The 23,590-nt window shown below is 50.4% G+C and overlaps 9 protein-coding genes across 9 annotated transcripts; 6 read left to right on the plus strand and 3 right to left on the minus strand.

Annotated features, from left to right (window-relative positions):
• Positions 1 to 1,172: 1,172 nt before the first annotated feature.
• On the plus strand, positions 1,173 to 1,848 carry M430DRAFT_106206 (hypothetical protein; the record flags this gene model as incomplete). The annotated part of the gene is made up of 2 exons (XM_024861066.1): positions 1,173 to 1,312; positions 1,374 to 1,848. The coding sequence occupies 2 exons, from the start codon at positions 1,173 to 1,175 to the stop codon at positions 1,846 to 1,848; spliced, it is 615 nt and encodes a 204-aa protein (XP_024719344.1).
• Positions 1,849 to 2,376: 528 nt separating this feature from the next.
• M430DRAFT_44129 (hypothetical protein) lies at positions 2,377 to 3,760 on the plus strand. The gene is made up of 3 exons (XM_024867672.1): positions 2,377 to 2,840; positions 2,893 to 3,382; positions 3,461 to 3,760. The coding sequence occupies exons 1-3, from the start codon at positions 2,567 to 2,569 to the stop codon at positions 3,654 to 3,656; spliced, it is 960 nt and encodes a 319-aa protein (XP_024719345.1). The 5' UTR covers positions 2,377 to 2,566; the 3' UTR covers positions 3,657 to 3,760.
• A 1,718-nt stretch (positions 3,761 to 5,478) lies between these two features.
• Positions 5,479 to 5,736, plus strand: M430DRAFT_36393 (hypothetical protein). The gene has a single exon (XM_024866923.1). The coding sequence runs from the start codon at positions 5,518 to 5,520 to the stop codon at positions 5,680 to 5,682; it is 165 nt and encodes a 54-aa protein (XP_024719346.1). The 5' UTR covers positions 5,479 to 5,517; the 3' UTR covers positions 5,683 to 5,736.
• Positions 5,728 to 7,012, plus strand: M430DRAFT_77120 (hypothetical protein; the record flags this gene model as incomplete). Its single annotated transcript, XM_024869572.1, has 2 exons — positions 5,728 to 6,017; positions 6,076 to 7,012. Coding segments are annotated over 2 exons (1,227 nt in total), but the record flags the coding sequence as incomplete, so codon positions are not given.
• Positions 7,013 to 7,127: 115 nt separating this feature from the next.
• Positions 7,128 to 9,487, minus strand: M430DRAFT_125522 (hypothetical protein). Its single transcript, XM_024861954.1, has 3 exons — positions 8,584 to 9,487; positions 7,357 to 8,523; positions 7,128 to 7,293 (listed from the first exon to the last, which is right to left on the minus strand). The coding sequence occupies exons 1-3, from the start codon at positions 9,447 to 9,449 to the stop codon at positions 7,251 to 7,253; spliced, it is 2,076 nt and encodes a 691-aa protein (XP_024719348.1). The 5' UTR covers positions 9,450 to 9,487; the 3' UTR covers positions 7,128 to 7,250.
• Positions 9,488 to 10,732: 1,245 nt separating this feature from the next.
• Positions 10,733 to 12,760, minus strand: M430DRAFT_80196 (hypothetical protein; the record flags this gene model as incomplete). Its single annotated transcript, XM_024869593.1, has 1 exon — positions 10,733 to 12,760. A coding segment is annotated over one exon (2,028 nt), but the record flags the coding sequence as incomplete, so codon positions are not given.
• A 475-nt stretch (positions 12,761 to 13,235) lies between these two features.
• Positions 13,236 to 14,767, plus strand: M430DRAFT_105492 (glycosyltransferase family 4 protein; the record flags this gene model as incomplete). Its single annotated transcript, XM_024861010.1, has 2 exons — positions 13,236 to 13,708; positions 13,768 to 14,767. 2 exons carry the CDS (start codon positions 13,236 to 13,238, stop codon positions 14,765 to 14,767), a joined length of 1,473 nt encoding a protein of 490 aa, XP_024719350.1.
• A 1,380-nt stretch (positions 14,768 to 16,147) lies between these two features.
• On the plus strand, positions 16,148 to 18,944 carry M430DRAFT_106028 (hypothetical protein; the record flags this gene model as incomplete). Its single annotated transcript, XM_024861049.1, has 5 exons — positions 16,148 to 17,567; positions 17,616 to 17,727; positions 17,827 to 17,968; positions 18,016 to 18,264; positions 18,312 to 18,944. The coding sequence occupies 5 exons, from the start codon at positions 16,148 to 16,150 to the stop codon at positions 18,942 to 18,944; spliced, it is 2,556 nt and encodes an 851-aa protein (XP_024719351.1).
• Positions 18,945 to 21,433: 2,489 nt separating this feature from the next.
• Positions 21,434 to 23,415, minus strand: M430DRAFT_68456 (hypothetical protein; the record flags this gene model as incomplete). Its single annotated transcript, XM_024869351.1, has 3 exons — positions 21,434 to 22,555; positions 22,604 to 22,941; positions 23,002 to 23,415. 3 exons carry the CDS (start codon positions 23,413 to 23,415, stop codon positions 21,487 to 21,489), a joined length of 1,821 nt encoding a protein of 606 aa, XP_024719352.1. The 3' UTR covers positions 21,434 to 21,486.
• Positions 23,416 to 23,590: the final 175 nt, after the last annotated feature.

A 23,590-nucleotide genomic window follows, 5' to 3' on the forward strand; every position in this document is an offset into this window, starting at 1 on the left:
TTTGCAACGGGATATGGTTTGTTCGATGTGAAGACAAAAGGATGAGAAGAGCAGAAGAACACCACGCGTGGGCGGATATCAGGAGATATCGTAGACATAGCATCATTCATAATTGCTCCTGAATCCAGACGTCACCAAGACCCTCTCTGTCCCTTTACCCGGCATTCCGCAGAAGACCCCCGCGGCCCCCACAACGTCCCGAGAGAAGAGAAAACACAAAACATCAGATTCGTTTCCCGCTCTCCAATCTGCCTTCTGACTCCAGAGTGAGAAGTTAGAACATGAGACGCTCAGCCTTGCCGAGGCCACAGTCAGGGGCAATGCTATTGTTGAATGTTTCAATGCTTGAATTGTTGAATAGCACAGCTTCATGAGCCGGGCAAAGGAGTTGAAGGTTGATTGATGTGGCGAGGAACGACGAGGATTTGATGTCACCGCAAGACCATGGAGGACTGAAATTCGAGGCATCTTCGAAAAATGATCAGGCATCAAAATCAGGCCTTATATCCCAGGCATTCAAGGCATCAACTCGAAGCGCGTTCCCCCCCGTCCCCTTCGCGTCTCCCAAGAATCCTTCCCCCTGCCCCTCCATCTCCACAGCGCAACCATGACACCGACACCTCCCTCCCACTCCAGCTTGTCTGACCCTTTTCGCTTTCGCACGCGGCGACAACGAAATGCAAACCACTACGATCCATCCCGCAATGTGACTCCCACGCAACCGCACGCACATGCACAAAGACGGGCACAACCTCCTGTGACCCCGCTCGTGCACCAAGCCGCCGGGCAAGAATTGAGCGACGTCGAGGTCGAGGATGAAGAAGACGAGACTGTAGATGCCGACGGTGAGGGAGAGATGGACGACGAGGGGAACGATGCGGAAGAGGAGGAAGAGGAAGGGGGCGTCGAGGAAGGTTTGTTACAACTATACTTTCTTCTGGTCGTCAGTCACAACACGCTGCAGTCTGTCCTGCTTCCACCTGCCTTACGCCATACCCATATCAATGCCTTCGTTGCGTCTTCTTGGTACTGGAAGACGTGAGGAACGCCTTTCCAGGCTTCGAAATTCCCCTGGAACGAGACCGACTTCTGGTCCTGGGGTCGAGAGTCGAGGCGAATGGCTCGCTCGTATGCTTGAATACGCTAACCGCAGTTTGCAAATTTCAGTACCCATGGATATTGATCCACCGTTCGATGCGACTGCCTTAGGTCTGAAAGAGATTGGGAACTTGGCCAGTTGGACAGTGAGCAGTTGCAAGCCGGGCTGTGGGGTCGAAGCATTGAGGGACGAGGATACAAGTTTGTTTTGGCAGTGAGTCCTCTCTGTACGGCCATACCCCACACAACCTATGCTGATACAACTCAAATGGTAGATCAGATGGTCCCCAACCCCATCACTTAAACATCCATTTCTCACGGCTGGTCTGCATCCGCGCAATACGCATATACCTCGACTTTGACTCTGACGAATCCTATACACCTACTCGAATTATCCTTTGCGCAGGAACGGGCTACCATGATCTCATTGCCTTCTCAACACTAGAATTCACACAACCAAAAGGCTGGATAGATGTGGCCTTAGATCATGTTGGCGGAGGAGAAGATGGGAAGACACTAAGAGCGTTCTTAGTCCAGTTAAGGGTCATGGAGAATCATCAGAATGGAAAGGATACACATATTCGGGGCTTGAAGATCTACGCCAGGGATGAGAGAGCAGGAACTGGTGGGTTGGCCGTGCTGGGTGATGCTGAGGAAAGAAAAGCAATCGTGGCGAAGACGCAGGGTAAAATGATGGAGAGAGGCTTTCTCACCGAGCCGGATTGGATGGGCGATCCGGAACTCAGATGAGCTTCGTGTCAAGCTGGATTTAGTCTTAGTCGGCGAGGTGTTTTGGCGTCATGATACCCGTGGTGATATAACACTAGAGAACGAAATCAAGTATACAGAAGTTGTGTCTTGCATAGCGGTCTTCCTTTCACCTGTCTCTGGACCTGTTTTCAAGGCTCTTTCAGGCATGATCCTAACTCAGCTTCCATGTTGTAAAAGCAAAACTACCTATTCATAGTATCCGAGGACCAAGATATGTCGCTCCGCAAGTGTTTCCACGTTTACAGACTCTACCTCCCCGGGTTAGATTGAACAGAGTCAGTGGATGATATTACGAAGTGAGTGGAAGTCTCTTTAATAATAATAAGAAAAGTTATAAAATGCCTACCTAGATATCTATAAGAATTGGGACAACCCCCCCCCCCCAAAAAATAGAAAAATATCCTAGTTGAGCACGTGAGCAGCGATGCCGTCGGCCCGGGATCTCTGGGGTGATTACTAATCCAGATCTTTGGTGTTTGCTGATCAAGGCTCGTCATCACTGATGGACCAGAGAAGCATCAAAAACATCCAACGAGAATTGCCCTTTGCTCTGCCTCGTCCATCGCATCCTCTTCAACACCAGGACGCTCTCGTTTTCTTTCAATTGACGCTCTGTTCTGACTTATATCTTGACGCAGCGCCTCCCCGCGACTGCTATACATCTCCCTTGTCTTCCTCTCCCTAGAGCACTTCCACCATGCGGTTACGCGGACCCCCCGGCGATGCGGTAATCCTATCCAGCATACTCTTCCCTCTTTTTGCAGCCGCCGCTGGGAATATAGACTGTGGTCGGGTAGTGGTTGACAAGCAGAGTTTCGACCTCAGAGAACTGGGTGGAGCTCGATCAGTTGTGCACAGCGTGGACAATGGCGTTTCTTATACGAACACCACATACACGATCGATGTTTGCAGACCGCTGGGGAAGGCAAAGCATGTAAAACCGGAGGATCAGTGTCCAAATGGAACGCGACGTATGTCTTCCTATGCTGCGATCCAGTCGTGTGCCATGCTAACAACAGACAGTTTGTGCCATTGAGCGCGTGATCAGCAAAGATGGCGAAAGCGACACTCTCGGAAAAGTATATCCTATCGCAGGGGAGCTGGTTGAGAAGGGAGGTTCAAATATGGATGCGAAGTGGGCGCTTCTCCAAAACTCGAAATCGAACGAGGATTCCACGAAAGAGGGTCTGATCCTTGAAATAAATGGGGGATTCAAGAAAGGCGAGGATGGGGGGAAGAAACGCCCGCAGAAAGCAATTATTGAGTTCCTCTGTGATAAGTCGCGGACGGGGTTAGAGAACCTTCCGAACCCAGAGGATCAATACGATGAGGTGGAGAAACGAGAAGAGGGCGAGGCGGAAAACGACGGAACACCGAGTCTTGAGTATGTACGATATGATACTGATGGAAAGGATGCGGACGTTCTGCGCCTGAGATGGAGAACGAAGTACGCTTGCGAGAGCGACACCCCCCCTGGAGCGCATTGGGGATTCCTCACTTGGTTCATCATTATGTACGTCCTCACCCCTTGACTTACCTTTTCCCCTGAAAAGTTGTAGGAAAGATACTGACAACCTCTTTTCTCAAACAGCGCATTCATGTCGATAGCGACCTACCTTATCTTCGGTTCGTGGCTCAACTACAACCGTTACGGTGCTCGGGGCTGGGATCTCCTCCCTCACGGCGACACGATTCGCGATGTTCCATACTTGATGAAGGATTGGTTTCGAAGGGTGCTGAACACTGTGCAAGGTAGTGGAACTCGAGGTGGCTATGCGGCAGTTTAAGATGTTAAAATGTGAGGAGGAATTCCTATATCTACCGTGACCAGAGGAATGGGTGGACAGGATTGTATTGTTGGCTGAAATCAACGCACGTGCCGTGGACTTTGGGAGAACCAGAGGAGTTGAGAGGCGGTATTTCGGGAGCTTGTATGTATTATCAGAAGCCATTTTGGTTCATCCTTTGAATGCCATGTATTTTCATCCTTGCCCCCTCTCCATCTTTGATCAAGAGCATTACTGGTGGGTGTGTTTGAGATGGGGCTACTTCATTCTGAGAGAACGTTGGAATAGCGGATGGCCGCTGAGTGGCGGACCGGGAAGGGTTTATACAGCTCTATGTACAGCAGATGGAGCTAGCCAGGAAGATTGCCATGACTTTTGTTTTTTATCGGACGAAGAGTTCTGGTCTCACTTGATTTCTAGGATCTCTGCTTGTCATCTGTCCTCCTTGAGATTTTTTTTGATTTACTCTGGCTTAGCTGGCATTTTACTAGCATCACCTCCGCTCCTTGGTCTCTTGCTCTGTTCCTTGTGTCAGGCACGTTTGACAGATAGATCATCGTCCCTTCGCACGCCAATACGGATAAAATCCAGGTTCTGTGTCTCAGGTCTATCAACCTGTCATGCAGTAGTTGCCACTGGATGATAGGAATCTAAGAGGCTCTATGTCTTAATGAGTAGGTCTTGCTCTATCGTGTATAAATAGGGTAGAGTCAACCGCTCATCAACACACAAACTTCAAAAGTGGGTGTAGCACACAATAAGTGTCAAGTGAATCGTATCTATCTATCTACAACTTCAGCATAGCGCTTTCTGCAATTTTCAAATGATTAATATTAAAGTGGGCTGGCTGGCTGCTCTTCACGGCCCTAGGGTCTCTTCCTGACCGTGGTGGAAATTCCACCACCAAACGCATCTTATATCCGATGGATATGTCCTCACTATATCCATAATATCTTCCCTCCTCCAGACTCCGGGGCAATCAGCCGGAGATCTTGGCACAAACGCCACACCATGGAGTTCTCTGAATGCGGGGGCATCGCATCCTTCCACCTGGTATTATTCCCGTGAAATCTCAGAAGTTAGAACCTCAGCTTGATCATTATTGACGGCAATATCCCATTAATCCCGACGGAAATCTTTCCCTTGCATTCGTATCTAGCCACGCGCCAATTAGAAGCCGTGGCTATATAGCTGTCACTGCAGCCTCCTCCTCCACCTTACCTTAAGTATTCTTAGCCGCGCCTGGAGAACAACCTCTCCGCAAAGCTAGAAGGTGACCGGGGCTTTGGGGTTGGTAACCAGAAAGGAAAGGAAGCCGAATTGCTGGTGATTATTCCCGTTTTGGTATTTTGATACCTATAGTTGTATTGATACATGATTATTATTACTGTGAGGCTCTATTGTTGCTCCTGTGACAAGCCAATGTCTTTCTAAACCAAGGATTTTCCCCCGGTGCTTCACAATAATAATGCAGCTCGGCATAACTCGTGCATAAAAGATGCTTCTTCCTCGGCTCCCAATACCGAAGGGAGGTGGGCCCCTTCCAAATTCAACCAATCAGTGCCCTGCTTCCCCAACCCCCTTGCCCCCACTTCCTCCCCGGACGAGAGCACGTGACTCTATCCTAACGTAAGCGAGCCAACATACCCCGCTGACGGGAGGTCCCCGCCATTATTCCCGGATATTCCCAACGGCCGGTCCAAGGGGAGAGACGCCCACGCGAAACGCTCGTCTCCACTGGGGACTCCGGGAATTAGCATCGAGAGGTGCCCCGGGAATAACACTTCCATCTTACAGCCGGCCGATTTCCATGGATGAACTGGGGGAACGGAGGGATATATATATGGCGGCGACCGCGCCCATGGGGATGGGGCATCCACATCTCAATCAATCTCTCTCCTCCCTCTCTCTTGTCAGGCTTCTCTTCTCTGTACCAATACCTGTCTTGCTGTTTGACTTGGCACTTCTCTACCCGACTCTTACAGTAATCTTCACACCGCAATCATGGCAAGCCCCCCCTCCTTGATTCCCATGGCGCGACAGCATTCTAATCATGAGGGAAACACAGACTCTCCACGTTGGACTTTGCGGTGCTGGTATCGGTGGTCTCGCCGCCGCCATTGCGCTCTGCCGCGCGGGCGCCCAGGTCACAGTCCTCGAGCAAGCGTCCCAGCTGGGTGAAATCGGCGCTGGTATCCAGATGACCCCCAACGCTGCGCGACTCCTCATCAAGTGGGGGGTCGCTGATGTGATCGGCGAGAACCTCGTCGAGTTCGAGGAGTTGAACATGCGCCGGAGAGATGGCACCAAGGTCGGCTACACCAAGATGATGCCGAACATTCGGAGGGATCTGAAATACCCGTGAGTAACAACACGCGACCGCAATGGGGAGGGTTCGTGCTGATGTGGAATGGAATAGCTGGTGGGTGGTGCACCGCGCACATCTGCACGAGGGTCTCGTGAAGATCGCCGAGAAGAACGGAGCCAAGCTGCTCATCAACTCCCGGGTGGAGCACATCGACTTCCAGGACGGCAAGAAGGTCACCGTCACCACTCAAGCCGGCAAGAAACACACCTTTGATTTCCTGATCGGATCCGATGGTGTCAACTCCGTCGTGAGAAAAACCCTCTTCCCTGAAGTCAAGCCCGCACCACCAACCAACAACTGCGCATACCGAGCCATCGTCCCCTACTCCCAGATCAGAGAGGACCCTGTCGCCAAGGAGCTGATTGACAAGCTGACCATGGAAGTCTGGATGGCCGACAAATCATACATCATCACATACCCTATTTCCGCTGGAAAGGACTTCAACCTTGTCCTCTCCCACCACATTGACCGCGCCATTGATAAGGTCGAGGACATTGACATGAACGACTTGAGAAAGGAGTACGCCAACTACGATCCTAGAATTAAGCGCATTGTGGACATGATCCCCGAGGCGCAGCGCTGGCCACTGCTCGTCACCGGCCCTCTCAAGTCTTGGAGTTCACCTCAGAAGAACGCCGTGTTGATGGGAGACGCGGCACACTCCATGGTCAACCACATGGCTCAGGGAGCTGCCACTTCGATGGAGGACGGAGCCTTCCTCGGACGCTGCATTGCTCAGGTTGTTCGAGGCCGTATCACTCTCGCCCAAGCTGTCGCCATCTACGAGAAGGCCCGTATGCCTCTGGCCTTCCAGAAGCAACAGGTCTCATTCTTGAACGGTGCCATCTGGCACTTGCCAGACGGACCTGCCCAACAGGCACGGGACAATGCGATGAAGCTGGAACTCGAGGGCAAGCCCTTCTTCCGCAGCCCCAACCTGTACGGAGACCCAACAACCGTCTTGTCGGTGTACGCATACGATGCAGAGGATCACGCCGACGCCGCTATCTATGAATTCGTCAAGGGCAAGGCCTACGACCCCCAGACGAAGATCACGAAGGAGACTGCGGATGTATATATGAACTGGTTCCTACCTGAGGAGTACGAGGGCAAGCAGATCAAGATTGATTCCAAGCTGTAAAGATAGCGATGTAGCATTTGGATTTTAGCAATGTTCATAGACTTTCATAGAGAGGTGCTTTTATGAATACCAGATCGTGCATCACTCAGAAGTTCGTTCCAGTGTATGGGCTCTGCACCGAGGCAAATCTGTAACCATTAGCTCTGAACGTTCCAACTACCGTCGTCAGCAGGAAGGGGAAAGAAACCTACCCCTGAGGGCATGCTCTGCCCAGAGGTGCAGATCCACTCCTTATATAGCAAATCTTTGCATCAGCACAAGCCTGGCTGGTACAGTTTGGACTCCTGATACTTGATTTTCCTTGGTACGTGTTAAAAGTAGACACCAGACTTCGATTTGACTCCATCGCAACTGTAACCTGGTGCCAGAAACTGGCGTTCAAGGGAGCATCGGCGGGCCAGCCAATTGCGCTTCCGTACACATCCCGGGTAGAGTACTCAAACTGATACGTTGGCCCCGTTGAGTTAAGCGCAGAGAACGAATTGACATCACTATAGAATGTGTAGGCTTCGTACACCTCGAATGAGGCGGTATCGACCTCGTACATTCGATAACCAGAGTTCATGTTTGTCAGTGGTGTCACACTCGGACCAATCCACCCCGAAGTTAACGCAGTGTCACTGTTCTGTATGGTGCCGTTATTGGCGTAGTATATCATGACCTGGTCTTCGTGTGTATGTCCCCAGAAGACGTTTGCGATTACATGCGGCGAATAGCGGTCGATGATCTGGTAGAAGAGATCGCTCGGATTCAACAGGAGGTTCGAACCATCCCATCCGCTGAGCACATGGCCAATGATCCATACACGCTCGCCAGCATCCTCGGCGGCTTGGAGCTCCTTGATCATGAAACTAAAGGTCCCAGATAAATCGGGATTGGTGGTATTGATGAAGTTAAGATAGTTGGACCGGTACCAGAAATCCGTGTTGAGCGTGATGATGCGAAGACCGTATTGATTCTTGACTGAGTATGCAGCATAATGGAGCGCAGCCTCGTGAGCATCCGAGGGGCTGAGCCAGCCATTCTGCTGCCACAGTGCAGAAACATGATCGTAGTTCCAGCTGAATTGTTTCCCGAGAGGCCCTGGAAGACTGTGCGGCCCATCGATGGCCACTGGACTGCTATCATGATTGCCCAAAACTGGGAACACTGGTCCATTAATGTATGTTTTAAGCATGTCGTATATGCTGGTCTCTGTGTACTCAACATACGCACGTGACATCTGGTTCTGGGCATCATGAGATACAAGATCGCCCGTGTAGATCGTCCATGCAGGAGAGGATTTATCGGCACCAGTGCCGGTCAGGGACCCAATGGATTGCAAAGCAGCAAGAGCGAGATAATACGGAGTATCACACCTGAAAATGTTCAGGCTAGTTTATCTTGAGTTGTATTAAATATCTGGAAGGAAGACTTACTTATACGCTCCATATAAGGGCGCAGGAAGGATTGCTTGAGAGGTAGGAGCCCCGGCGGAGGGTCTGCAGCAAAAAGACGAGGAGCAGTTGGCTTCGGATGCAACCTGATACCGAGGGTCAAGATGGAAGTCCGATAAATGAAGAACCTTGACTCTTTTCCCGCTCGCCTTTGGAGCCGTGGCATCTGCTGGCTTCGGCTTCGGAAACAGTCCAGTGGTATTCAGTGGGGTCGTTGTTGGGGCCGAGCAGAACGTACTGCTCAAGGAGTTGCAGATATATCTCCCATCAAGCCCCGTGACATCCGCAAGTGCCAGAACCTGGGTCCAGATTGCCCCAAAGCTACCAGCAGCATAGTTCGCCTTGCACGTAGCATTGGATGCAAATCCCGTGGACTGACAGAGCGATACCAAAGCATCTGGTACGTATGACGGTGCAGTCCGAGCGACCAGCTTCCCAATGCTGAGAGCGGCAACGCATTTGGAACAGTTACCAGAGAGGCCTCCATTGCCAGAAATGATGCCTTTGATCTCAGCCAGGGCGATTTGGACTAAAGCCTCGGAGCTTGCATCATCGAGGTCCGCGACGGGCTGGGGATAGTATACCGGATCATTGTCGGCGGTGGGAATTGTCCTGGGGTCCGTCAGGTTGAGCGGAAACGTGATATTGAGGACTGGATCGTGAAGAGCCGGCTGTGGTTCATTCGTGGGAGCTGGTTTGACCCAGTAACTGGAGAAGACAGACGTGGGGAAGGCCGAAGGCACGACGAAGGAGGACGCGCCTGGTAACCGAGCCTGGGCGGGAGCGGATGCCGCACTCCAGGAGACCAATGCCAGTAAGGCCGTGAAGAAGAGCAATACTCTGGTCATTGTAGGGAATGAAGAAACGACAGCAGAAACGAAAGCAGAAACCAAAGCGATGTGAGCGTTGCAAATTTATATCCTCATTTCTTATCTTTGCCCGTCGTGCCCTCATCCCATGTTAACCCAGTAACGTCGACCGCCAGTCGCACGAACGTGGCTATATGATTGGCTACTGCCCCCTGAAGATCAGAGCTTCAATGCACGGCAAAGGAGATAAAGTTATCAACTCAATTCAACTCAACTCAACTCAACTCAACTCGAGACTCAACTTCAACGCCGTAAAGTGCCACAAATCTTTGGAATGGTTGAATAAAGGCAAAATCCTGATCTTTTAACACGCTATGCCCACCAATGTCGGGAAATGCCCGAATAACTCCCAGCACGCCCACATGTACAAACACACTCGAAATAATGCTATTAAACACCCATTCATATAGAAATACCCAATATTCGACCTTGTTGGTCTCAAACTTACTGGATTATGGGTCTCCATTTATGAGCACCCAAGGAATAGGTACCATCGCCACGGACAGAAACCCAAGAAGACTCGTCGCCCACCTAATGCCAAGCCTGTCATACACTTTAACTCTCGTGGAGAAACGCAGAGAGTGCTGAGGCCCTCGATACAAGGAGACGGTCTTTTCTGGACGAAGGACTTCAGAGAACTGAAACATAATGCTCTATTCTTGTGCAATAACTAGGTATCTTCCATTTCTATCGACAGGTCCAAGTTCCAACATTCTGTCTTGGTGGGGGGTGGGTGGGCAGAGTGGGATGTAGCAGGCATTTCACATGCGATATTGGCCCATATGTGAAAATGGACCCCAACATGACTTCCAAACCCCGGCTTTTTGACATCAAAACTGACGGCGCGAGGATCTGGAGTGGCCGTACGCTCTATGCGCCTTATGGACTGTTAGGGAGATGTCGCCGCACCACCGCATTGCGATTAGGTTATACCCGTCACTTCCCTGATAGAGAACTCGGGATTCTCCTGCACGGGGTAAGCGAGCCGGCGTATGACTTCGATAGAAACGACCCTCCACCGGACGATCTATGATTGTCCTTCGCACCTAGAAGGGTACCTAGGGGCCAGGGCATACGCTCTTCATTAGTCCAAATAAACCGTAGATCCCCGTATGCGGGATATGCGGGATATGCGGAATTTGACACGGGAGGTCAGGCGGCTGGATGCCGAGAGACCGGGACGCAAGGAGACAACAAGGCACTGGTCATGAATCCTTTCCATTCTGCAGTCCCTATGTGTGTTTTGGCGCATCCGATTTGGAACTTGTAGCCTCCCTCCCCAATTCTTCCAAAGCAGACTCGTACCGTTCCCTCAATTCATTATCAAACAGCTCCTCTGCTTTCATATTGACTCTCTCAACTTTCGAACCCCGTGCTCGTTGTATGTTCTCTGAGCGTGCGATCTCGTTCCAAAACCACCTACCCTCTGTATCCGTAAACAGAGTCCATGCATTTCCTTTCTTCCCTGCCCTTGCCGTCCTCCCTACGCGATGTACGTAATTCGTAACGCTGGTTGGGATATCATAGTTTACGACATGTGCTAAGTTGGGGAGATCGAGACCACGAGAAACCAGATCCGACGCGACGAGTATAGATAGCTTGCCCGCGTTGAACGAGGCGATCGTGGACTTCCTGGTTGAGCTTCGGGTTGTGGAGGTAAGGGTGCCAGTGAGTTCTGAGTACTTTGGTTCCACTAGAGCAATGAGACGTCCCAGGCGAACTGCGGTTTCGTTCGATTTGGTGAAAATGAGGACGCCTCGAGGAGATGGAGCGGATGCAAGTTCATCACTCTCATTTTCACTGTTGTCCGAGTCGTCTGTAGATGACTCGTCGGAGGACGACTCGGAAGACGACTCGGAGGATGAATCGGAAGACGAATCGGAAGACGACTCGGAAGACGACTCGGAGGATGAATCGGACGAGGAGTTTGAAGATGAGGAGCCAGAGGAAGAGGAGCTGGAAGAGCTCTGGGAATCATCGTCAGGGCTGTCGGCTGGTTTGAAAGCCTGCCTGGATTTCAAAGTGCGAGTTGCCACGTTTTCTTTCCGTAATAGGTGCAGTAAGTACAACGGCTTTATCGTACTATCATCAACTTTTATAGCAGATTCAACCAGCAACGGCGGTAATGTATGCCCTTCTTCTGCCGTCCCATCCCCTTCGGATGATTCGAGAACAACAAGCCTCGGTCGATGAAGCTTCAGCCCATTGAGCTGCCCAATATCCCTAGTTAATGTGGCGCTGAGGATGATCTTGCGCACATCCCTCTCAAGACACTCCATGACCGTGTTTAACCACTGCTGAAAGCTTTGATCAAGCAGTTTATCCGCTTCGTCCACAACGAGCCATTTAATATGCTGGAGAGTGAATCCCGGCGTGGACTTCAGATGTTCAACCAGTCTTCCGGGAGTACAGATAAGTATGTCGACCTTCGAGATATGATCAATGACGTGGTCGGGCAATGGCGAGATATCTTCGCCGTCGCAGAGGAGGAGATCCTCCTCGCCATCACTTTCAACGTCAGAAGCCTCCCACTTCGCATTGAGTGGTTTTCTCTGTTCCCTATATCCCGTCGGATCGTGTCGTAATTGCTGGTCCATCAACGCCGCTTGTTCAGCCTTGAAATTATCACTTCCAACCGCAGTCCCAATCTTAACACGTCTCTTACCACCATTTGCGAAGGCATCGGTGCAGGTATTGCAGACTTCACGCGCTTGTGAGACAAGCTCTCGCGTTGGCATGACGATAAGACCTCGTAATTGTGTGACGATATTTTGGCTAATATTTTCAATCATGGGCAGAACATATGATAGGGTTTTTCCAGAGCCTGTTGCAGCAGAAACGAGAACGTCACCCTCGCGAGAGGGCCCAGGTAAAAGCAGTGGCAAGACCGCTGCCTGTACTGCGAATGCCTCCTTGAAGCCGTGTGCTTGTAGAGCCTTCTCAACATCCTTATGGACCCCAATCTCTGAAAACGGTGCAGTAATCGTGGGTGAAACCCTAATTGGTGATCCAAGCCACGGTGGTAAGGAGGATAAGGCGGACTGTACAGGAGGTTCGGGGGCAGGTTCTGGTTGAGGCAGAGGCCCCAGGCCGTGGATCTCTGCAGGTTCCTCAATTGGAGCTTCTTCTGTCTGGGCCGCTTCCGCTGCCGCTTTTTCTGCCAGCTTTTGGGCCCTCTTGAGGGACTTCTCCCTCTTCTCCATTAACCGCCTGTGCCTTGAATCCACATCTCCGTCGCCCTCCTCTTCAGCCACTCTCTTCTTTTTAGATTTCTTCGACTTTGGCTCCTCGGAGTCATCTGTCCGTTTCCGCTTTCCCGCATTCTCAGCGTCTGGTGGAGGATGGGACTTCTTCGACTTGGATTTCTCGAGTGGCTTGGGAGAAGGCGGATTGTCAATGGCCTCCTGGGGCAGTTTAGCTATTGCTGGAGAGATCTTCTGTTTCTTCAGGGGAGGAGCCTCGCGAGTGTCGATCTGCGAAGGCATTATTGCTGCTGTTTGGCCTGGTCATTGGGATTGGGAATTAGGAACAGCTTCAGCTTCTTCAGCCTCGCGGGGGAAGAAAATAAAAAACTTACGGTGACCCACATAACCCCAGAGTGCAGTTCGCAAGTTGCAGCGCGTTGGGAGGTCCCAGAGACCGCGAAGACCTCCAAGACCTCCAAGACCTCAAAGACCAGAGCTTGCTTCTGCGAATCGCCAGGTGCAACAATGCCTCTGTGAGCTAGCTCCTCGCGCTGACAGCTGGTCAGCATCGCCAGTCAAGATGCCCTACAATATTGCCATGGTCAGCGACTTCTTCTTCCCTCAATTCGGCGGAGTCGAGAGCCACATCTACCAGCTCTCCACCAAGCTCATCGACCGAGGGCATAAGGTTATTATCATAACCCATGCCTACGAGGGACGGACTGGCGTCCGATATCTCACAAATGGCTTGAAGGTCTACCATGTCCCGTTTCTGGTCATCTACCGCGCCGCGACATTTCCTAGCCTGTTCTCCTTCTTCCCCATCTTTCGCAACATCGTAATTCGAGAGCAGATCGAGATCGTGCATGGACATGCAAGCCTGAGCAGCCTCTGTCACGAAGCCATCTTGCATGCGCGGACAATGGGGCTGCGGACTGTCTTTACGGATCATTCGCTGTTTGGATTTGCGGATGCTGCGAGTATTCTAACGAACAAGCTTTTGAAGTTTACGCTGAGCGACGTGGACCATGTTATCTGTGTCAGTCATACGTGGTAAGCACCTGGGATTCTTTGCCGTCATGTTGTAATGGCCATGTTTCTGACTTGCGTAGCAAAGAGAATACCGTCCTCCGAGCCTCCCTCGATCCCCTGATGGTATCCGTCATTCCAAATGCAGTTGTCGCAGAGAACTTTCGACCGCGCAACCATCCCGCATACCATCCTGAGACTTTTGGCAACGAGGTAGTCCCTGCACCGCAGCATCTGGGTCCGCATGATACGATCACCATCGTCGTCATCTCACGACTCTTCTACAACAAGGGGACGGATCTCCTAGTCGCAGCCATTCCCCGTATTCTGGCAAGCCACCCCAATGTGCGATTCGTAATAGCAGGATCGGGACCAAAGGCTATTGACCTCGAGCAAATGCTAGAGAGGAATGTGCTGCAGGATCGAGTCGAGATGCTGGGACCCGTGAGACACGAGGAGGTACGAGATGTGATGGTTCGAGGACACATATATCTGCATCCCAGCTTGACTGAAGCGTTTGGTACTGTCATTGTTGAAGCAGCTAGCTGCGGGCTATACGTGGTATGCACCCAAGTCGGAGGCATTCCGGAGGTGCTCCCAGCACATATGACGGTTTTTGCGAAGCCGGAGGAGGATGACTTGGTTGCTGCGACGGGGAGGGCTATTGCAGCTCTGAGGGCAAATAAAGTAAGAACAGAAAAGTTTCATGACCAGGTAAAGATGATGTACTCTTGGACCAATGTGGCAGAGCGGACAGAGAGGGTCTACGATGGGATTTCCGGGGTCTTGAGCGAGGCGGACTTCTACGGATATGACGCTGCTGATGCCGCGAGTTGGAGTGCTACGAGAGGGAGGGCCGGGGTGCAGAGCTTTGCCCTCATCGATCGACTGAAGAGGTATTACGGGTGTGGTATCTGGGCTGGCAAATTGTTTTGCCTCTGTGTGGTAATCGATTACCTGCTGTTCCTCTTTCTGGAGTTCTGGGCCCCGAGAGAGAATATAGATATTGCGAGGAACTGGCCGAAGAAGGGGCAAGAGGGGAGGGTTGCGAGGGAACGGGAGAAGAGGAGAGAGGCTGGATAGCGCCGACGCGAGAAAAGATGATACCCCTTTCTTTTTCATTACTCAACAGGACCTTGGTGAAATCCAACTCTTCATCGGAAGTGCCCGTGCGATAAGAGGCGTCTGTCCTCGAGCAGTGAGAAGTTCCGGACAATTCGGCTCAAGATTCCATAAGGCTCTCTTTCGTCACGCACTCTCTACGTCCCGCAGAGTGCTCCTGAATGCCAGGCTTGTAGCTGGAATAGTGGATGCCGTACCGTATTCATGATGTACATCGCAAGCTGTGTGTGGGGACGGGGAACGCTCACAGAGATAAGGTAGGCAGAACAGAGATCTCAGATTTGCAGAATCTCCGCACCTGGTTCCCGAATAATGATATGGTTCAAGGGTTCAGGGGTTTTGAGGTTTCAATTTTTAACTTTTCCGGGTATGTCGTTGCGACTTTGCCAGAACAGAGAACAAGTTGTGGTGCCGCATCTCCACATTGACCAATAAAGACACCAGCAAGTTACAACCGGCTCAACCTTCAAGTCTCAAGAAACCCCCACAACTATTCCTCTGTACGAGCAATGATCAGCGGCCTGTACCGTATCTATTCATAAGCACCGTGAAATAATACATTATTTATGAAGATCCATACCGGGAAACATGTCTCCGACAAAGATTCGGCCAATTGCCATTCTTCTCAAGGCCTGTCTTTGACACCTTGTGGAGATGGGAATTCAGTTCTTGCCACACTGGCTGAATCATTGATTTCGTTCTTGAACCCGGAGCTCTCTTTCAAAGTCCAGCGACTCTAGCCCTTACTTACTCTTCATAAAGTGAAAGACATCCATGATCTCCTCACAGTGCACTGCTACTGTAGCAGACAATCAACGACTTCTCCGCAATGTTCAAGCCACAATTGGCGGGGTGAAGACTCTTGGATAAGTTGACCAGGCCTTGAGGCTTGAACGACGTACGGAGTTCGGAGTGCTACTGAGCGACGAGGCCATCCCCGGAAAACCAGCGATCAAAAAGGCTGGTTATCGGCTCCTCCTTGACGACGGCGGCGTCTTTCTCTCTTGTAGTAGCACTGCTAAGCAACTGTAGTTCCTGGCGCCCGCAGGGATCTAAGGGGTCTACAAGGAACTACTGCTGGTGCTATCGTCGTAGTCACTATCACCACCAACCATCGCTATGTGGTGTCCCACTGCGAGCGCGTCGATCGCATCCACTGACGCCATTTCAAGCACTATCCTCTCCCCTCGCCCTTCATTCATTTCTCCCTTCTCGTCGCCATGTCTTTTCTCTTCAACAAGAATCATCACGTTCCTTCGTCGCCATTCGCATGTTGTTGCCACCCTTTCCGTCCCATAAGGCCAAAATCTGAGCTCAATGTGACCAGAATAAAGTCGAGCGATGTCCCAAAACCAACCGACAGAGCTGCCTCTCACCCAAATACCAACTGCACGGTCAACTTCCTCGCAGCAGCACCTCCCTCCTCCTCATCCTTCTCTTTCGCACTCCTCCGCGCGCCGGTCGCACTTCTCAAGACACGATGAAGCTTTGCCCGAAGAACAGCCCCCGAAACCCGCTGGGAGGAGGCGCCGGGACGATGGCGTCAATCCGAACCCCCAGGATGGAGAGAAGGACACACATGTGAATGACATGGGCAGGCTCTACGAGAAGATACTCACATATGGAACCGGAACGCGCTACTCGATCTACATCATCCCGGTCGCTGTCGTGCTGATGATTCCGATCATTGTCGGAGCTACACAGGTGAAGGGCAACCCAAAAAAAGATCCCAAGATTGGAGGCATCCGTGTGGTTTGGTTCTTCACTTGGCTCGAGGGTGTCTGGCTGAGTTTCTGGGCCATGAAACTCGTGGCCAGGCTCATCCCGAAGATATTTGCCTACTTTGCCGGTGTTGTCAGTCAGGAAACAAAAAAATACGCTAGAGTTTTGGAGAATCTGGAGCTCATGATTACCTTTTTAGGGTGGGTAATTATCTCATTTGTGCTCTACGAGGTGTTGTTTAGCACGTCGGCGGCTGGAAATACGCCCTATGCTTGGACGACTAAGTTCAAGGAGGTTCTTGCCGCTATTCTTGTCTCGACCATTATTTTCGCCATCGAAAAGACATTTGTCCAGTTGGTCGGTGTTAATTATCACGCTCGGTCATTCAACAATCGAATTGCCGAGTCGAAACGGAGTGTGCACCTTCTTGGGCTTCTCTTCGATGCCTCTCGTACCCTGTTCCCCATGTATGGAAAGGAATTCTTTCAAGAGGACTACATCATCCATAGCAGCATTGAAGCCTTTGTCAAGAAAGGGTGGATGGGGCAAGGAGATCCAAGTAAACCACCGGACCAACCAAAAACTCATGGACGCCTATACAGGGGTATTGGCCGATTGGGTAACAAGGTCAATTCCGTTTTTGGGAACATCTCTGCGGAGCTTACAGGGAAAACTGCTCTGCACCCAAAATCAGCACATTCAATTGTCGTTCAATGCCTTGAAAGGAAGCGAGCGGCGACAGCTCTGGCCCAGAGGTTGTGGTATTCATTCGTCACGGAAGGTAATGATGCAATGCATCTGAGCGACCTTCTAGAGGTTCTTGGCCCGGACAGGCGAGAGGAGGCAGAGGAGTGCATTCAGATGCTTGATCCTGACGAGAACGGTGATGTAAGTTTGGATGAAATAACAATGAAAGTGTTAGAGCTTTCGAAGGACCGAAAAGCCATTGCCAAGAGCATGCATGACGTTAGCCAGGCGATCAGAGCTCTTGACAATGTACTGTCCGCTGTTGCCCTCCTCCTATCTTTCTTCGCATTGAGTAAGTTGCGCCTGTGATTGTCTCAGAGGAAGCTGACCCTGGTTTCAGTCTGTTTCTTGGATACTGGTTTTCATAGCATCCTTTCTACTGCCAGTTCAACATTAATCTCGCTCTCCTTCATATTCTCTGTCACAGCACAGGAATTTCTCGGCTCCTGCATGTAAGTTCCCCAGCATCAAAAGGATGCTTTCTAAGTTCCCTAGCATCAAAAGGATGTTTTCTAAGTTCCCAAAACCCTAACCCTACCTCTCTACGGTAGATTCTTGTTCGTGAAGCACCCGTACGATATTGGGGATCGAGTGGATATATACGGTCCAGATGGGATCAATCGCTTGGAGGTTGAGCAGATATCGCTTCTGTATACCGCATTCAAGAGAATTACTGATCTGGAAGTAATCCAGGTAAGAATTGCTCTACTAGATAGACCCTGACGATCTGACATCACTAGGTCCCTAATAATATTCTCAACACGCTTTGGATCAACAACATTACTCGTAGCAAAGGCATGCTGGAACGAATTGATGTCTATATCTCTTTTGACACATCTTTCGAGGATATTGAGACTTTGCGCCAAGAGATGGAGAACTTCGTCAATGATGAGGATAACAAGAGAGACTTCCAACCCCAGATCGTCCTTCGATGCCTGGGGGTAGGCACTATGGACAAACTCCAGCTTCAACTGGAAGTCCGACACAAGGTACGACATTCGTTCTTCTGTGTCTGACCTGCAAGCTGATCATATAGTCAAACTGGTCTCTTGAAAATATACGCGCAACTCGACACTCTAAACTAATGTGCGCACTTGTTTTGGCTTTGCGCAAGATCCCAATCTTTTCTCCAGGTGGTGGGGGTACTCCTCTTGGTGACCCAAGCAATCCTAGCTATAGCGTGGCTGTCTCTGACCAAGACGCTATAACTGCACGAGAAAAGGCTGCAAAAGCTGCGAATGCAGCACGTCTCTATCCTTTAAACCAACCAACATCCGATGCAGACAATGGAGGTTCCCAGTCACCCCTACCATCTCCGAAGGAATCAGGTAGGGCGGAAATTATTGCGGCCGATGCCATGCACACCATACGGCCTAGTGAGGATCCCTTAAGGGATGACGAGAAGGAACTCGACAATTTCAACGTTGTTGGAGCCCAGACTGGCTTGTCGCCGGCTTATGAATATGATGGGAGATCGCCATCAGTAAAGAGCAAGAGCCCACAGGGAAGACGGCGTCCTGGACTGAGTGCTCCTTCTATTGCATCCATTGCCTCTCGACAGGTCTCGGCATCTGTCGCTTCTCGACAGGTCTCGAACGACATGGCTCGAATAGCTAGTCAGTCTCACTCTCCGCCTCGCAATTTGGATGAGGAGGCTCAACGGGGATGAATTTCTAGCGCCAGGAATGTATAGAGCGAAATGACTGGCAAGGTATATGGTTATCTGGGAAGTCATTATCCTAGGCAGTGCAAATTATCAGTATATCGTCGACTCGACCCGGCCTTCGTAATCAGTGCCCATGCCTATCATGTAGGGCCGTACAACATCTAATGTGTTATCCCGGCTTGCTATCACTCGAATCCAATACCACATTGGGCCTTGTGCATGATTATGCATTGCATGTTAGCTCAGTTGGCATGATAACTCGAGTAGCGAATGATAAAGCTTTCTACAGGCAATCTCTTGTCCCTTATTTGTCAACTCTAGGTTTGGCGTGTCTGTCTTGAAAACCAATCGCGAACTTCTGGCATATTCACATACGATTCTGCCGAGCAATACGGAGCGTAAGGGTCCTGGCCCAACATACGGACCTCTGTACAGACACCATGGATAACCAGGGAATCCACTTCAGCTCGAACTGCGAACAGGGGCAGGGTCTAGCGTTATCTTGTCGGAACGGGTAATAGAAGGACTTCTCTTGCAATATCATCGTGCGAGCACACTTGCCGCCGTGCTTTCCCACCCACAGCTTCATGAGAGGCCGACATTGTCGATAGGGAGAACTAAGCTATCCCCAAGAAGTCGTCTCCGAGAAGCTGACCCTGATAGCTGGGTAGAATCAAGCTTTTACTACTCATAGATCCTGCCCATAACAAATAATTGTGTAGAAATTCCAAACACTGACTTCGCTCCTAATAACTCTTGCTACAATCTAAGAATACGACTCGAGTTACTACCTACGATGGCCGCCTCGACCCAGCCTACCACCACTATACATTCTTGCAAAACCGCGTTTCTCGAATCCTGCCTCTCTGCTAACGCCCTTCGATACCTACACGTACTCTAGTTTCCACAGGTCTCAATTTTCACTCCAGTCTTCGCACCTATACGCATGATTGTTAACCTCGCAGAGCCCCCCTACTTCTTCAACGCCCGCTCCTTCCATACCTCCTCCCTCCTCCCAACTATCTCCACCATCCAGTCCTACGCCCACCCCATCATCTCCTTCCTCTCTTCCCATCCTTCCATCCCATAAGCAGACATCCTCTTCGGGTACGAGTTCTCTAGCCTTTGCTTCCCTTTGGCGGAGTAGTAATACATATTGTTCGGGAACAGAAACCCATGATACTCCTGAGACATTGCACATAACTCAGGCATTTGTTATTCCAGAGAGATCGCACCCAAACCTGGTCGTCCGTCTCCTACAGCTTTATCCGCAAAGAAGTCAAAGACCCGGAGGTATCGTAGGTGCCTCGTTGGAAAGGAAGAACGTTCTAGTCATAGATGATGTGATCACAGTGGGCACCGCTATAAGGAAGACAATAAAACTAGCGGCTAACCAGGGGGGAAAGGTAGTGAGGATAGTAGTAGCGCTGGATCGGGTAGGGAAAGGGGGTGGATGATGGGGGGCCGAGCATGAGTGTATTGTAGCGTTGGACAATCTAATTGCGGTGTTGAGGGGCCAAAGGGACGAGGGGAATATAGAGAGTTTAGAGGAACATAGGAGGAGATATCTGGCTAGTGAATCGTCACTGAGGTTATTGATCTGTTCCAAACAGGCAGAGAATAACCCGGCGGCCTCGTAAGAATAACTGAGCACAGTCGCGAGAGCTCCCAATGACACGGATGCGAATTCATTGAAATAAATCCTGGAGTTATCGTTTTCTATGGACGACGATGCTGAGATTGGTAAGCTATAGTATCGTAGATGGGCCAAAGATGATGAGCATTGAACTCCAGAAACGTTGAAGTCACTGTCGTCGGACTGGAATTCTACACCAACGTTCAATACCCCTCCAGTCTTGAACTAGAGACTTCTGAACATTTGACTTCAGTAACAGGGTCACGAAGGAGCACGATATCTGGAAATAAGGGCCAAGAAGAAAGTCCTAAAAGGGCAAAACCATTGTTTCTGCTGCGCCTGACCGTTGATCATGTTTTACGTGGTGGTCACTGCCATTCTCCAGGCCTCCATTACCTTGTTGTGGGTTTTGCTCTCCTCACTCACGGGCAGATTGAGCTCTGCGACAATTGAACACAACTGATCGACCTTGTCTCTCATAGCTTCATCAGCTGTTCTCAGTCAGGCACGTGCACTGGCACCACACTCTGCCAATTGTTCCCTGGTATTCTCTTGTCGAGCAGCCTGGAGACTTAGATAGTATGCGTTGTTATTTTACAAAACTCTACAATTTCTTTCTTTCTCTCCTCTACGATTTCAACCTATACAGGTAGCATAGTGAGAATTTCACCAACGTGCAAAAAGATGAGCTAGGAGGTCTTCGACCGTTCTTGACCTCTTTAACAGTTCTTCTCGTATAGAAACAGATCTTTACCACAATTCTCTTTTATTCGTCCCGTGACACCCCCTATTTTTGCGAACGAGTTCTTCGAAGGCCACTCTCTACATGCCTCACACTTATGTAGGAACTGGAAATGTTCGTGATGGAAGTATTATTAGTATTATTATTAGTATTATTACAGTAGTAGTCTAAAACAAACCATTACCATATCTATACTCGCTCGGGACAGCAGGCCAATCTTCCGGTGCATCAAGAATTATTGCACCCATACCGCCCGACAGATGCGTCTGGACATGGCAGTGGAGCAAAAATGGGCCTGGATTGACGACCTGGTACCTTACTGCTAACCACGAGTCTTCAGTGGTGGCTGGAGGTGTTGTGAAGCTATCACGCAGGGGCGGGTTGTTGAAATTGAATGCCTCGGGGATGTACTGCATCGCTTCTGCAACGGAAGAGTAATTAAATGTGCCAACCCCTTGACCGATGATGTAGCCTTTGTTCGAGTGCTTATGAACCGGATGGGGAGGTTGAAGTGAGGTTATCTTGAAGATAAGGTCCACCCATGTACCATTCTTAGTCGTAATAGTAAGGTTGCGTTCCTCCGGTGTGGTCGAGTTGGGGTTGAACAGTATGGGAGTTGCAGTCTCGAAGCCCATACCGTAGGACTCCTTTCCATTAAGAGTCCAGAGGTAGGACCCTCCAAAGTGGCCAATCTCAAAAAAGTGTGTCGCATCCGCGGTAGTGGCAGGCGAAGATGCCGGAAATCCTTTTTGTGTGGCATCCGAGAAAAAGACGACCTCTTCAGTCAGGTTAGAGCCGGCGTAATCGATGTATGGCGTCGATTGGCGTTTTGACTTTTTGGCGCCGGTGTATGATAGAGTCGCATAGCCGCTGAGGACCTGGTTCAATCCGACAGTGGCAACCCGGATGGTATAATCGCCAGGGGCTTTGTCAAGCTTCACCAACGCCGAGTATCTGTTTCCATTTGGGACGGACACAGCATGGACCAAAGTGGGTTCAATGTGTCGACCGTCTGTGGCGTAAATCCACATGGGATGCTCGTCAATGGAAACCTCCAGAGTACTGACGTCCGCTGTACTTATTATATTGATGCTTACCCATCCGTCTTTTGGGTCAACCTTGATTACCTCACGAGGTGCTGAGGTATTCTGACAACCGTTGTATACGTTGTAAGGGATCTCGTTGAGCTGATGCGTGAAATTTCCTTGAGCAACTGGCACATCAGCGGGAAGGCATCTAGTTGATCAGCACGAATATAAGCAGTACCCCTAGAGCTAGACTTACCCTTTGTCTGTAAAGGTCAACCCAAGTGGAGTCAAGATCTCCCGAGCCGCAGCAGGAGTATACTTGTTGATCTCTTCTTGTGATAGACAGGCAACGGAGCCTTTCCCATTGACGAGAATGCTATCCATGCAGGTGACATCTACATCGGAGGCAGCTTCGATATTCCAGAACTCTTCAGACGTGAGATGGCTCCAATCTGATATTATCAGAGGCTTGGCATGATTCTCAGCTCTACGCATGGCAGCCAGGTCGTAACTGCTATTGCTAATCATCTTGAATGCCGAGGGCTCAGAGGAAGGTGGGTTGATCAGGATTGCGCCGAATAATCCATCAGCGAGCTGTTCCAGTTAGAGCGCTACACTAGAGTGTAATCCGGTTGGGAGATCAGGATTACTTGCCTGTCCTCTCTCATGGGCATGGTACCAGTATGTACCGTAGTCGGTAGCCGTCCATCTGTATACAAAAGTCGCACCGGGCGATATTGGTTTCTGGGTGACTCCAGGAACTCCATCAGACCATGGAGTGCCGACTTGATCAATGCCATGAAAGTGGATCGTAGTATTGAAGGGCATAAGATTTGTGACGGCGACTTCAACTTCATCACCTTGAGTAACCTCGATAGAGGGGCCGGGAAACTGTCCGTTGGTGAGAATCATCTTCCTTGCGAAGCCATCTGGAGAATGCGTCTCCCACGTGAGGCTGAACTCATAACGTATAGGCGTTCTGTTCAATGGTGGCCAGAGACTGCTACCTCGAGCAGTGGTGAAGACGAATGCCCACAAGAGGAGCTTAACAAACCCTAACGAAACCATGGTCGACCGGAACAGGGAAAGATGTCGAAGAATGAAAATACATCCAGAATGCAGGGACGCATAACTATATATACAGAGATTTCCAGCTCCCCAATCTCCTCAATAATCAAAGCTGATTCTTCCCAAATCCCCACGTCATCATATTGGCAATCTCAGGGAATAGAAGATAGGACAG

Source organism: Amorphotheca resinae (assembly GCF_003019875.1).
Source record: "Amorphotheca resinae ATCC 22711 unplaced genomic scaffold M430scaffold_9, whole genome shotgun sequence".
In the NCBI taxonomy this organism is placed as follows: Eukaryota; Fungi; Ascomycota; class Leotiomycetes; order Helotiales; family Amorphothecaceae; genus Amorphotheca; species Amorphotheca resinae.

What these genes read in the sequence shown, in the direction of transcription:
- M430DRAFT_125522 (XM_024861954.1), bottom strand. Translation starts at nt 9,449, where the DNA reads ATGACCAGAGTATTGCTCTTCTTCACGGCCTTACTGGCATTGGTCTCC. An exon ending in CCCTTATATGGAGCGTATAA is followed by an intron (nt 8,524 to 8,583) that starts GTAAGTCTTCCT and finishes GAACATTTTCAG; the next exon opens with GTGTGATACTCCGTATTATC. An exon ending in GGCAGAGCATGCCCTCAGGG is followed by an intron (nt 7,294 to 7,356) that starts GTAGGTTTCTTT and finishes TAATGGTTACAG; the next exon opens with ATTTGCCTCGGTGCAGAGCC.
- M430DRAFT_36393 (XM_024866923.1), top strand. Translation starts at nt 5,518, where the DNA reads ATGGGGATGGGGCATCCACATCTCAATCAATCTCTCTCCTCCCTCTCT.
- M430DRAFT_44129 (XM_024867672.1), top strand. Translation starts at nt 2,567, where the DNA reads ATGCGGTTACGCGGACCCCCCGGCGATGCGGTAATCCTATCCAGCATA. An exon ending in GTGTCCAAATGGAACGCGAC is followed by an intron (nt 2,841 to 2,892) that starts GTATGTCTTCCT and finishes AACAACAGACAG; the next exon opens with TTTGTGCCATTGAGCGCGTG. An exon ending in CTCACTTGGTTCATCATTAT is followed by an intron (nt 3,383 to 3,460) that starts GTACGTCCTCAC and finishes TTTCTCAAACAG; the next exon opens with CGCATTCATGTCGATAGCGA.